The following is a 13,782-nucleotide window of genomic DNA, read 5'->3' on the forward strand; positions in this document are numbered from 1 at the left end:
GGAAATAGGTTGTGTTCAAACTTGGGGGGGGGGGGACACTGGCAACTTTGTTTCAGTGTCATGGAGAAATAACTTCAACTTTTTGGGAGACATATTTCCCTTTTGTATTCAGCAATATTGTCTCCTGCCAGCATGCAGAAACTGAAAATATCATACATAGGTGAAAGAAAAAAGAAATGTATGCTACTCCATCTTTATTTTGATTCCTCAAAAATCTATTATGCTTAAACAATGGAGGTTCAATAGCTAGCCTAGGGCTATTTTATAAAGTTACATTATTAGAATGGCACAAATGTTGGCCCTTGGGTAATTTTCTACATGTCACTGAAAGATGGGTTTTCAAAACAACTGTGGTTCAAGATTTCAAGAGCTGATGCTTTGCTATGTTCTTAGGCGCAAGCACTTCTGTAGTAAAAGCAGTAAGAAGGAAAGTCTGGCAGCAAACGTGGCTCTCTTCTCTTTTGTGGAGATGAGACCCTAAAATGCAATGATTTGTTTCATAAATCCCTAGATTTAAATTCAAACCTAGCATAGAGAAAGCTGACCATTCGCTCCTACTCAACAGGATGACTTGTCACATGCAAGCAAAAAAAAATTCAACATAGTACTCATGAGAATTATAAAATGAACTACTTATATGTCCTTTATTTTCCAGCATGTAAACTATTATTTTATGGCCAATCGACTTTTTACATCCCCAATGTTACTGAAAAATGAACAACATGATGAGTAAGATATATTAATTTTTATTAAAATCTGGATTAACAAAAACATGAACAAGGCACAAACAAAGCTGTTTGGTTACAAGCAATGTTTTAAAGCTGTTGTTTAAACATGAACAGTGACTACAAAATAAAGTATGCTTGCAAGTAAGTAATTTTTAAAAATACAAATTGTTAAGCTGTAACAAAATGCAAAACAATGTTTCATAAACTTTTAGTTGTCCCACATCACATTCTCTTCAAAAAACTCTGTGTGAAAAGTACCATTTCATGATTTTGTGCTTCTTTTTAATAAAAAAATATCGCAAAACCAATAAGTGAAATCCAACCAAGTTATATTCAGAATAGACCTGTCAAAATCAATGGACTTAAGTCTACTCTGAGCACAATTAACACACTGGCTATTCCCCCCACCCCCAACGTGAGGTAGTAAACATTAATTTAAAAATAAGGCCCAGATTCAAAGAGCTGGAGGGTGAACTCTATGCACACCTGGGCTTCTGGAAGTAGCCTCCACAGCACTAATGAAACCTGCCAGAAAACTCAGGGGAACAGCACAGGTCTAAGAAGATACTGTGGAGAATCAAACTTTTGCACATGGCCAACAAGATTCTTTGAACTGTGTCCTAAAAATATATATAAGGCCCTCAAGCATGTAAGTTAAGAAATAAGAACTCAGTAGTATTAAATTACATGTAAGTCCTTACAAGCTGTACAGTAAACCTGAGTATACAAGATGATGCAATTGTGACATTTCTGTTTTCAGCTGAAGGACTATAATAATATTACACAATTCTGTAACCTTTCTCTTGCCCTGATTACCAAGCTTCAATAAATCACTAGTAATGTATGAAAACTGCATAGTTCTAACATATTTAATACCAGAAAAATGGACAACATTCAATGAAGTCATACTCAGTGTCTCCCTTGAGTATGACTAATGTTAGATATAACCCAAATGTCTAATAGGCACAATTTACATGGACTCTGAGTCAAACCACCTCAGTGCATTAGAAAAAAAGCACTATTTTATGTGCATGGTGTGGGAAAGTTGCCGATTCCACCATCACCACCCCCAACAAATACTGCAGTGCTTTCCATTCCCCAAAAGGCTAATCTAGAGGATCCCCCCAACTTTCAGCAGATCTTTTTTCAAAAGATGTGGGGAGCTACTGCCAGATGGAGAAGCCTTTGCACCAGGAGAAATAACTGCAAACTGCTTTGGATCCAAGCCTTCTCAAAAATGAAGCATCCAATATTAAATAATATTAACATCCAAATGGAAACCAAATTACGTGCATATATCTTGATCAAATATCCAATGGCAGTATTAACAGAAATGTGGAGCGCATTTTCTTATACATCATTTCCGAAACAGTCAAGCATTACAAAAAACAACAACCCAACACCTAGATTTAGAAGGAAAAGTATATTATTATACCAATTTGATGAACAGGATCCTATGCGTGCATACTTGGGCATAAGCTGTACTGAACAGTGGGAACTGTTTCCAAGCATGCATGTACAGGATGCATTGTGCAAGGATATAAACAAAAAAACAGTGCAAAATATTTTCTTTAGGATGTGTGCAATGAGAGAGCACTATGCCATAGTATACAGGATTATATAAGCTTTTAAAACGCCAAAATATTATATTAAACACCATTTTTAATATATGCAAGTTCTGCCAGTGTTTGCATTTAACTACTGGAATCTCAGTTCTGTTGATTATCACTTCAAATTCGGAATAAAACTTGTAAAATTCCACAGTGGTATAGTTATAAATATTTGGAGACTATATACTTGTTTTAACACCCTTTTATTTCAGCCAATGAATCAAGAGTTATATTAAAAGTGTTTTAACTCAACTCAATTATTATACACTTAATCCCTGCAATTACATTCATTTATATGCAGCTTTCTGAAAATGGCAATCTGCTAGAAATGTGATGGAAGTTATTCATTTGAAATTTATATGCTGAATGTGAAGCACTGCTTCCTACATAAAGAATCCAATTTTCACATCTAAACTTGATGCTAGTAGCTCAAAGGGGTTACCATGCACAAGCATTCTTGCTGAGCAAGCAGCAGCATTACAATTGTTCGTTAGAAGTATTGGGTAAACATGCATTCAAATACTGAATGACGGAAATCCAGTAGAAAAAGGAGCTTCGTTATCACTTTTTCTGCCAATCTGACTAAATGCATCTTCACTTTGACAGGAAAACATTGCTGGAAAAGTGGCACAGCACAAGAGGAACATGCTTCTTACTACTATCATTTTCCATCATTTGTTTGCTATGCTTGTTGAGACCACAAAAATCGGTCACATCTTTCCAACATGGACTGAATCAGGGCTCTGCAACAAAAGTCAACACATAGGAGAAAAGAGATATTATAAAGAAATTGGGGACTAACTCTACACAGCAAATTTCATCAAGTTCATTAACTCATAAATGTGACTTTGCACTTGTCTGCACTGCAGGTTGCTACTACCGCAACTTCTGGTTGTTTAAAGAAGTTGAACCTGCCACATCAGCCAAAAGATTTATGCATTGCAGGGGCCTGCACTAGATGACCCTTGTGGTCCCTTTCCAATTCTACAATTCTATTATTCTGTCTGTTCATTTCATACTGTTCATTTCATTTATACAGAAGTGGGCCATCCCATGCCAGTATAGGCTATTCTATGAATTTTGTGAAAGATTTTCTAACCATCCTTGCTTCTAGTTTCAGTGAACTATAGCTTGTACCACATTTGGATGCAATACTTTAGTTTGCCATTAGCTGAAGTATGAAGCTTCCAATCTTGGCATATGGAGTGTGTGCAAGTCTGAAGGCTTATAGCTACTTGCACATGCAACACTTAATCATGACACAGTATTACCTTTTGACACAACTAATTTCAGACCATTATCAGAAGACTTACCTTTGTCTTTTTTCAGCAATTCTTAGTATCTCACAGACCTTGGCAAATCTTTCAGATAATTCAACCATCAGGCCACATTCCTGCAACAGCTGCAAAGCACGATCAGGACCAATTACTCTGGCCAACAGGAGAGCCACATTTTCAACTGTTACACTATTTGGCCAGTTCGGATCACCGTTACTAACAGCACCGCCATTTTGCATAGCTAGATGAAGAACACTACTGCAATGACTCTTCACAAGGCAAAGAAGGAATTTCCATTCTTCCATTGTTTCTGGAATTGCCCCTAAATGCAAAAGGAAATGATTTAGAAATCCAAACCAGATTGCTTTGTAGGACTCGATGGTGTGAGTTAAATTAAGCAGGCCAGCCCAGGCCAATCTTAGGTCGCTAGATGATGTTGGCCTGCAACTCCCATAATCCTTGACCACTGGGCCTGGGGATGATGGAAATTGTAACCCCACAATACTAGATGACCCATGGTTGGGGTGAGGTGGGGAGATTCATGGACAGAATAATAGGGTAGATAGCAGGTGACACTGAGAGCATGTACGCAAGAGACAGGAAGAAGGATGGAAGTTTCCAACAATGGACACTTAACTGCATTTGCTGCAGGATAGAATGGGACATTAAATTGTCACGGCAACACTATCTCCATTATACTGGAACACAAAACACAAATTCAAGAGAGAGTCTGATTAAATTTAAATGAGCAAAAATAATAAATAAAAGGTTTTTTAAAATTCACAAGCTGCCAATGTAGAAGAGGGCAAAACAATGTAGCAGAAATGCCACATTTTATTGTGTGCACAATACTGGAGTTCTAGGATGCATGGTAACCATGTGGTTTATTTTTTCTTTTTCTTTTCTTTTCCTGCCAGAAATGCACTTGGGGTGATTACTTCCATAGCTTGGTTTTGTTTTTGTTGTTAAACTGTTTTATACTGACATTGATTTTAAAAATTGATAAATAAAAAGATTTCAAAACTAGTTAGTACAAGTAGAGAATGTGGAATTCACTCAAGAATCAAATTAAGTTTTACAAACCATGTTCTCTATCCAACAAGTTCATATCATCCAAACAAACAATATGGGTAAGGGCTTCAGGTCTTCTATCCAGCTCCAAACAGAGTGAAAGATATCCAGGCCAGAAGCTGTAACAATATTATGGAGAGTTTCACAAACCAAAAGTAAATACTTATGAGTAATTATAACCTGACTGACACTTCAATATACCACAACCTTCACTGAGAAGATAAGCTTCCTTCTGTCTCCTCTCACTGCACAAAGAATTACAAGTTTAGAGCGCAGCATAATATGCAGTATTCTATTGTCATTTTTGATGCTCCAACAGCATACGTCTAAATCCATATTCCATGCCTATCTTCAGCAGAATAATGACCCAATACACACCTCTCAGTATCTATTAATAGCAACAGCACCAATTTCCCCCTTAACACAGAACACATACACCTCCAAGTTAACCAATATCTTAAATAAAAAAAGGTATGAAATAAAATCCAGCTAGGAGGCCCTCTTCAATTAAAATAAATAAATCTAGTTAGTTGGTTTCTGGGAGCATAACAAATCTTGACTTAGCAAGACAGAGGAGCTCACATCCAAATTCACTTCTGCCTGGTCCTTTTTGCTGCCGCATCAAGCCAAGTCAACATTTGGCTTAGTGTGTCATCTGATCTGAACGGGGTTTGTGGTTAATCTCTCTCTTCACTAACCATGAGTTGCAACCAAGAGCCCTGGGTTCAAATGAAATGAAGGGAACCTAAATTCACAGCTGAGAACCCAAATCCAACAGATTTATATGGAACTTGGAAGTACATTAACATTTTCAGAATTCTCTACTTCTTGGGTAAAATTTATTCATTCCACAAAGTTGTCAGCTACTTAACCTCTAGCTGGGGTTTATAAAGAATTTTGACAAAGGCAAAACGCTGCTGCAGATTGTATATTCTCAGTACCATTTCTCAGTTGTTCCCTTATTCAGAAGCAAACAGAACGCAAGACTTTTGTGTTACTACACCACCCCCAACTGGCCCATGTATGCAATTCTAGCAATGGATATTTATGCTGTGGAGTGGGGAAGAGAGAAGAGGCAGGTAAGCTCAGGGATGGGGAATCTGGAGCCCCCACAGGCTGACCACTGGAAGGGCCACAGGTTCCCCAACCCCATTTTAACTGAATCACAGTTGCAGCTTCATTGTTTATTACTGCTGCTCAGGGCTATGGCAGGCTTTGGAAGGAGAGGTAGGCCACTGGCTGGTGGAACACACAGAAAGAGCATGATTGAGCAACTGCATAGCACATACCCTGGATAACTACAGCTGAACAGACTAGACTATTACGTAGTGAAGTGAAACCAAGGGAGAGAAACATGCCCTCTTAAGTAACAAAGTTTCAAAGACATTAATTTTACCAAGGACTTCTACATTACCCATAGCTTTTGCAAATGTCAGACATCTTCTCTTTCATTACAGTGTCAGCTGGGAGTTTAAGCAATAGTAAGATCAGTTGGTTATAGCCCCAAGTAAATAAATGTGAACGTGGCCTGAAAGTATTAAAGCAAAAGCAAATAATAAAAAAAAAGTTAGGGAAATTACATAAGACTTTTTAAAAAATGATAGATAACACAAGTTTGTTTCAATTTGAATCAAAACACTGCCAATATTAAGGGGAGATTCATGCATGCTGCTTTAAATTAGGGAGGGGAACATGAGGTTGGACTACTCCCAACAAATTCCCCACTGTTAAATATACAGTCGTACCTTGGAAGTTGAACGGAATCCATTCCGGAAGTCCGTTCGACTTCCAAAACGTTCGGAAACCAAAGCGCGGCTTCTGATTGGCTGCAGGAAGCTCCTGCAGCCAATCAGAAGCTGTGGAAGCCCCATCAGACGTTCAGCTTCCAAAAGAACATTCGAAAACCGGAACACTCACTTTCGGCTTTCGATCGTTCGGGAGCCAATTTGTTCGGGAGCCAAGGCGTTCAAGATCCAAGGTATGACTGTACCTTTTAAGTAGATATCTTTATCAGTCTTCATTTGTACTGGAATTACATTTTTAGCTGTGCGCTTGTCACCCTGGGCTTCTCTGGAAGGAAGGACAGAACTTAAATTCAATAAACAACTAATAGCATAATCCTTGATCACTGGCCATGCTGTCTAAGACTAATACAAGTTGGAGTCCAACAACATATAGAGGGCCAAGGGTTTCCCATCCCTTCCATGTCCTAAGCAAATATGTATCTTTTAATAGAATTCCCCACCCCCACACAGAGCAATTATATATCATGCATTCTGTCTCAGTTCTCTCTCCTGAAGCTAAAAGACTGCTGGGTGATCTTGTGACTGTCCTTGTGACTGTCAAAAGATAATGTCTTTAGGAATGTGAATACAATTATGAAGTGTGGACAAACAGCAAGCTTGAGTCAAACGCTATTCATACCGTGGATTTCCTTGGGCATCCATTGTACTTGCTGTATGTGGGGCATCTTGAGAAACTGCCAAAGATAACCAATCTAATCGTAATGACTCAGGATGAAGAAGAGATCCCAAGAAGGACAGCCTAGAAAGAGATTGTTCACCGCTAATTATATGTGCATTCTGGCAATAAAAAGGATTTACAACATACAAGCAACCAGGACTAGTTTCACAATAAGGCATACTTGAATGTCATTTAACTAGTGCTGCATTTTAAAAAGAAATTATCATCCAATTTTATAAGGAGCCAAAAGAAATGTTTAATGCCTTATTGTATACAACCATACTGTATTAAAAAGTTCTCAAATAACCATGTCATAAATTTGATGTATGCAGGTTTTTTTTGCTAAGTTACTACCCACTCAAGATATTATTTCCCTTCTCAGAGACCTAATGTCATTAAGAAGCAACAAATATTTTAGAATCAAATGAATTGTGGAATTGGAAGAAATTAAAGAATCCCTGACATATGGCAATCGAACCACTGTTTAAAATCCTCTAATGAGAGTCCACCTTTCACCACTACCCTAATTATTACTTCCATGCATCCCATTCCTTAACTTTTGTTCCACAGAGTAAGAGAGCACAATATATACCGTTCATCTGCAGCCCTTGATTTGATTAGACTGTCTAAATATGCCAGGAAATGCTGAGGATTGCTTTTACAAATTTGCTTGATATCTGAAGGCAAAATAGAGGGACAAAACTTGATCAGGGGCCTTAGCGAAGTTTCTCCAAATTTTTCATAAAGCCTATATGAGAACAAGAGAGGACACAAAAGTCACACTTATTTAAGAAAACAATTCTCAGAATTATTATTTACTAGCAAGGTATTGATCCACACATTTAAACATAGCTAACACTGCAAATACAGGGTGAGTCTTTTAAAAGACGCCCCATGGAACATGTATACTCTGTATCCACGGGGCGTCTTTTAAAGGACTCACCCTGTACAACTGCAAGGTTTATCACAATACTAGTGAGGCTTGCCTGAAACTAGATTGTGGAAACAAGGATCAGTCTTAACATTAGGCCAAATGTGGGAAACCTTTGGACCTCTGGCTGTTGCTGAACTACAACTCCCACTATTCCTGGCTGCTGACCACGATTACTGTAATTGATGGGAGTTGTAGTTCAACAACATGCGGGGGGGGGGGAGGTTCCCCACACCTTCACTGAGCAAAGTGAGCAGATGTTGGGAGCAGCACCATCAGCTCCAGGGCTGTTCCTCAAAAGGCCTCTGACCCTTCCTCTCTGCTGGACGCTACAGAGCTATGGCTGCTATAAGACATGTTTTTGCCACCATACTGCCTCAGGTGTTGTGAAGGACAGTCACATAATCAATACTGAATTATGTCAGCTTCTCTACCTATAATGGGAAGGGGTGCCATCTTGCCCTTCACCTCAGGTAATGAAATATTATGGGCCAGCCCTAGAAAATGCAAGTATGAAACCGCCTCCCATTAATAAAAATGCATAAAGACTGATCTGAAGAGTAACTACATATGCCAGCCTAGTATTAAATAAGATGCAGTCAAATTAAGTCAAATGGTGAATACCTTAGGACATGTGCTAGCAACACAGGAGCATCCCAGGGACCCAGATCCACTAGCAATTTCAGAATTCTAAACATATCTCCATTCTCCAGGGCCATAGTGACTGGACTAGTCCGAGTCAGTTCTGAAACCAATAATTTTACATGTAACAACAACTATATTGAAAAGTAACATTAAGAACAGGAAACGTGTTAATTTTCACATAAACATTAAATTGGGGGGGGGGACACACTTAAGAGATAAACAGTAACAAGAAAAAAAATCAGTCAATGTAATTCAGGATATATTTTAATTGGATTTTACTTTTATTTTTATGAATGGGAGTTAGATAAAGCTTTCAACGGCATTAATGTTAATTAGGAGTAAACATATAAAAAGCCCACTGTATGATGCCAACGGCTGGGACGCAGGTGGCGCTGTGGGTTGAAGCCTCAGCGCCTAGGACTTGCCGATCGAAAGGTCGGCGGTTCGAATCCCTGCGGCGGGGTGCGCTCCCGCTTCTCGGTCCCAGCGCCTGCCAACCTAGCAGTTCGAAAGCACCTCCGGGTGCAAGTAGATAAATAGGGACCGCTTACCAGCGGGAAGGTAAACGGCGTTTCCGTGTGCGGCTCTGGCTCGCCAGAGCAGCGATGTCACGCTGGCCACGTGACCCGGAAGTGTCTCCGGACAGCGCTGGCCCCCGGCCTCTTAAGTGAGATGGGCGCACAACCCCAGAGTCTGTCAAGACTGGCCCGTACGGGCAGGGGTACCTTTACCTTTACCTTTATGATGCCAACAGCCCACCTAGTCCAGCATCCTGCTCTTACAGTGGCCAGGCAGATGCCTGTGGGATTTGAGCACAAGAGCGCTCTCCCCTTCGGTGCTTCCAGGAACTAGTTTTCAGAAGCACTACTGCCTCCAACTGTAATTCCAACTGCAGAGGCAGAGCATCGCCATCATGGCTAATTGCCATGGAAAGCCCCAGACAGCATGCCCCATATTTCAGCTTGCAAATATTTTCAACAAATTTCGTTTTGAACAAATTCTATATAAAGCTTTGACACAATGGCAGACACAAGATCCTCCAACAGTTCAATCTTACATAGATCTGCCTGGAATCAGCCCCAATGAGTTCAATACGACTTACTTCAAGTTATGTGTGTATAGAACTGCACTGTGAATTCATACAACTTGAGAATCGTAGAACTGTAGGGTTGGAAGGGACCCCAAGGGACATCTAGTCCAACCCCCTGCAATGCAGGGGTCTCAGCTAAAGCATCCATGACTGATGGCCATGCTTACCTTTTAATCCTTCCACAAAGGTTTCCCAAACTCTAGGATGATTGCTATGACAGGTTATAATACACTGCTTCAGCCTTTCCAGATCCAGAAGAAAAAAGTAGTCTTTTATGAATCTACAAGCCAAGGCATCTGAATCTTCTGGCTGCACATACTGTTCACCATTAATTTGTGAATATTCATATACATTTAATTCAAAACATAAAGTTGCCAGCTCTACCAGATCTTTCTGAATATTCTCTGGTATGAAACATGGGGAATGAATCTGAAAAGAATGGTTAAATGTGGTTTCCGACTTTGGATGTTTGCTCAGTATTTTATCAATATGACTGCTACTATTTGGCTTGGTATTTTCTTCCCAGGCATCATCGTGTTCTTTATTTACATCATCATTTTCATAGTTTGTTCTCAAGACAGGCAACTGTTCCATATCTGCACATTCATCATGTTGAGGCATTTCCACATTTTCTTTGAAAACTTGCTGGTCTTCAGGCTGCAAAGGCATCTCATTGTCTATCTTAGATGAGCTCTCATCCAAAACAGCAGATGCCTCGAATCTAAATGTTTTTTCCAGAAATGGAATCCAGTTTAGCAAAACTGCTCTCAAGTACTGTGGCTGTAACAAAACTAGTGGATCCTGAAGTCTGGTTCTGCAAAAAGGATATATGCAAACTTACAATTTGATTTTATACCCACAAGAAAAAGAAAGCAAATTATACTGCCAACATTGTAGTTCTCGTAAAGAATCTCTTATATGCGTTTTTAGGATTGCAACCCACAATTAATACTTTGGGCACAGTTCAGTCCACCTTTCCTACAATACAGCTACATGGAAAATTTGTTCCGCATATGTGCAAAAGCAACACAATGAGTCATTTTGGAGAATGGAAGGTTTGTGTGGACTTTCATAGCCCCATCTTAGCCAGCTTTGATGTTCCAGAGTTAATATCCATGGCTCCTAAACTTCCAGATAAATCCTAAATGTAACAGTAAGCTACTTTTCTAAGAACTAGTATTACAGTGTATGGAGAAATATTAACATAGCATTACCTCGTTTTAAAAACAGTCAACTTTCATCTGTGTAGAACAGGCATGGGGAATCTGTAGCTCATAGGCTAAAGTAGGCCCGGCAGGTATGTTATTTTAGGCTGTGAGGCTTTCCCTACCCCCAGCCATGCCCACCTGCATCACACCCAACATCACATGTGTAGCAGAGAAAGGCATGGTTGCAAAGGAACAATCAGGAGTATTAAGAGTACACTCTGCAAGCAGGACCTTTCAAACTGGGTACTAAGCCCCCTGGGATGGTGATGGTGATTATGATTTAGTAAATTTGTTGGTCACTTTATCTTGCCCAAGGCAACCCAAAGTGACTTACAACCAGATTGGCTCTACTATGCAAATTTCAGCCAAAGCTTTTCCAAGGGGAACAGATCCATCTTCATTTTCAGGCACAGTATGAATCCAAACCACCCCTGCGAGTGTTCTCCTGATACTTTCTTTTGAAGTTATGCCATCTGACATCATGGCAGCATCAGGTGAATGAGAGGTGGGCAACCATCAGAGATGGGGAAATTAAGGATCAGGAATATACTGGTGTTTGTTTTTTATTTCTTTTTGCTTTTAACTTGTTTTTAACTTTTTAATTATTTGCCTGTTTGGTTTTATGGTTTTTGTATTGTTGTATACTACTGTGATATATCTTTACAATACAGCGGTATATAAATCTTTTTTATAAATAAAAATATAAATTATACAAAATATTCTACTAATATTTTTAATATATTTCGATCCTGCCCCTGCTCGATAAAGAGCTCAAGGTTCTCCTCTCCCTGTTCTGCATATTGTATCCTCAGAACACTTGATGCCTTACTTACAGGGTCTCCATAGTTGCTGCCCCAAGGTCTTTAAGGAGGTCCTCTTCATGAGGCTGGCTCTGCAGTTCAAGCCTTGAAAGAAAAAGTTAATTTTAATAGCCAGTGGGAGGAATGAAAAACATTTGCCTGTCTTACTCCTAAGTTTGTTTCAGTAAAACTCTATACCACCTAGAAGACAGGTCAGTATAAAAGCACCAAAGCCTTTCCATTTTCTTTTCACTTTGGTGGATCTGCTCACATATTTTTCAGCGCTACAAATACAGAATTATGTTCTCTTCATCTAAAAATGATGACCATGCATTCCCAGGCGTGTTTCTGGGCATAGGTTTATTACTATATTTCTGTTACCAAACCCTACCCCAACCACATCTTTCTTTGTAAGCTTGGTATTCCATGTCACAAAGTCAAATGCATAGCTGGATTCCAGTGCCACTTCCAATAGCCAAAGGTTGCTTTTTGATAGTATTGCGGTATGTTACTAGAAATGGGTGATTTAGAAATGCATTTGCATGATGACGAGTTAAAGAGTCAACCGAAAATGCAGTTGTTCTTCCTGCCTCATCACCCTGTTGAAAGGAACGGGTTGCTGCACAGGCTAAAGGAGCTTTTACTCACTCTTCGTCGTCTTCTCCTTCCTCTTGAGGTTGGGCTAGTCTAGCAGTCATTTCTGGAAGCTGTTCTTCATCTTTAATGTCCTGTCTGATTCTATCAGGACTCCCATGAAGAGTACCAATCTTTTCTGTGGTCTTACGTACAAAGCTAGAAACACTGTAAGTTAAGTGTAAACATTGTGTGAGCACCAAAAAGGAAAAAACCATAGATTAAGGCAGTTGTGTGGCACCTCAGAATTTATCATAGCAAGAGCTTGCACAGGTCTTCTTCAGATATATAAAGCAGATCAAGAAGATGGATGATATATGTTGCTGCTCTGTGCGTACAAGGCAAAATTATTTTGGTCAGCATAAGCAGAGATTTTAGAACATTAAACAATGTTGATCTAGGATTGTTAAAGCAAGGTTAAAGAAAATATGGTTAAAAGGACTAGTACCCCAAATTAGCCGATTGCTGGGATTAAGCTATGTGTTCAGGGAAACGCTGAACCTAAAAAGTGGAAAATTCAAATACAAATCCTTGCTTCTATGATGCTCTACCCACTTAACACTGTTGATGCAATAGCACTCCTATATTGAACCTAATACTTGAAAGTACACCATTCATTCCAGTTTTATTTATTTCATGTTTTGGGGCTTTAAAGGTAAAGGGACCCCTGACCATTAGGTCCAGTTGCAGACGACTCTGGGGTTGCGGCGCTCATCTCGCTTTATTGGCCGAGGGAGCCGGCGTACAGCTTCCGGGTCATGTGGCCAGCATGACCAAGCCGCTTCTGGTGAACCAGAGCAGTGCACAGAAATGCCGTTTACCTTCCCGCTGGAGCAGTACCTATTTATCTACTTGCACTTTGACATGCTTTCAAACTGCTAGGTTGGCAGGAGCAGGGACCCAGCAATGGGAGCTCACCCCGTCGCAGGGATTCGAACCACCAACCTTCTGATCGGCAAGTCCTAGGCAATGTGGTTTAACCCACAGCGCCACCTCTGTCACTTTGGGGCCTTAGGCTATGTATAAATGAACAAAGGTAAGTGAAATCAGGGAGCTGGTGTAGCCAAGATTAGATGCATTGTTTCTATAATGTTCATACAATTTTTAGCATGTTAGATTGTAGAATTGTTTCTTTTAAATAGAAGAGAGTAATCAACGCTATAGCATTTGTTTTCTCCCACGTATGCAAAAATTGCTGGTGGATACAGATGTTCAATCATTAGAAAATAGGAATAGCAGTAGACCAACACCTTTATTACGATCACAAAGCAATATCACAAAGCTTTCAAGTGTACAGAATTCTTCATCAGGCTCAGTGTTGACCAA

At 39.6% G+C, this 13,782-nt stretch overlaps 1 protein-coding gene across 3 annotated transcripts in view; it reads right to left on the reverse strand.

Annotated features, from left to right (window-relative positions):
- Positions 1–730: 730 nt before the first annotated feature.
- HPS5 (HPS5 biogenesis of lysosomal organelles complex 2 subunit 2) overlaps positions 731–13,782 on the reverse strand; it is a 32,596-nt gene continuing 19,544 nt past the window's right edge. For all 3 annotated transcript variants that reach the window (XM_079987130.1, XM_079987131.1, XM_079987129.1), the window contains exons 14-23: positions 12,472–12,624; positions 11,857–11,928; positions 9,983–10,629; positions 8,705–8,825; positions 7,742–7,897; positions 7,111–7,230; positions 6,101–6,214; positions 4,699–4,805; positions 3,652–3,937; positions 731–3,081 (exon numbers count right to left, since the gene is read on the reverse strand). In XM_079987130.1, the coding sequence (XP_079843256.1) occupies positions 3,021–3,081; positions 3,652–3,937; positions 4,699–4,805; positions 6,101–6,214; positions 7,111–7,230; positions 7,742–7,897; positions 8,705–8,825; positions 9,983–10,629; positions 11,857–11,928; positions 12,472–12,624 (1,837 nt within the window). In that variant the 3' untranslated portion in view covers positions 731–3,020. The remainder of the gene's footprint in view (positions 3,082–3,651; positions 3,938–4,698; positions 4,806–6,100; positions 6,215–7,110; positions 7,231–7,741; positions 7,898–8,704; positions 8,826–9,982; positions 10,630–11,856; positions 11,929–12,471; positions 12,625–13,782) is intronic.

Source organism: Podarcis cretensis (assembly GCF_951804945.1).
Source record: "Podarcis cretensis genome assembly, chromosome: 1".
In the NCBI taxonomy this organism is placed as follows: domain Eukaryota; kingdom Metazoa; phylum Chordata; class Lepidosauria; order Squamata; family Lacertidae; genus Podarcis; species Podarcis cretensis.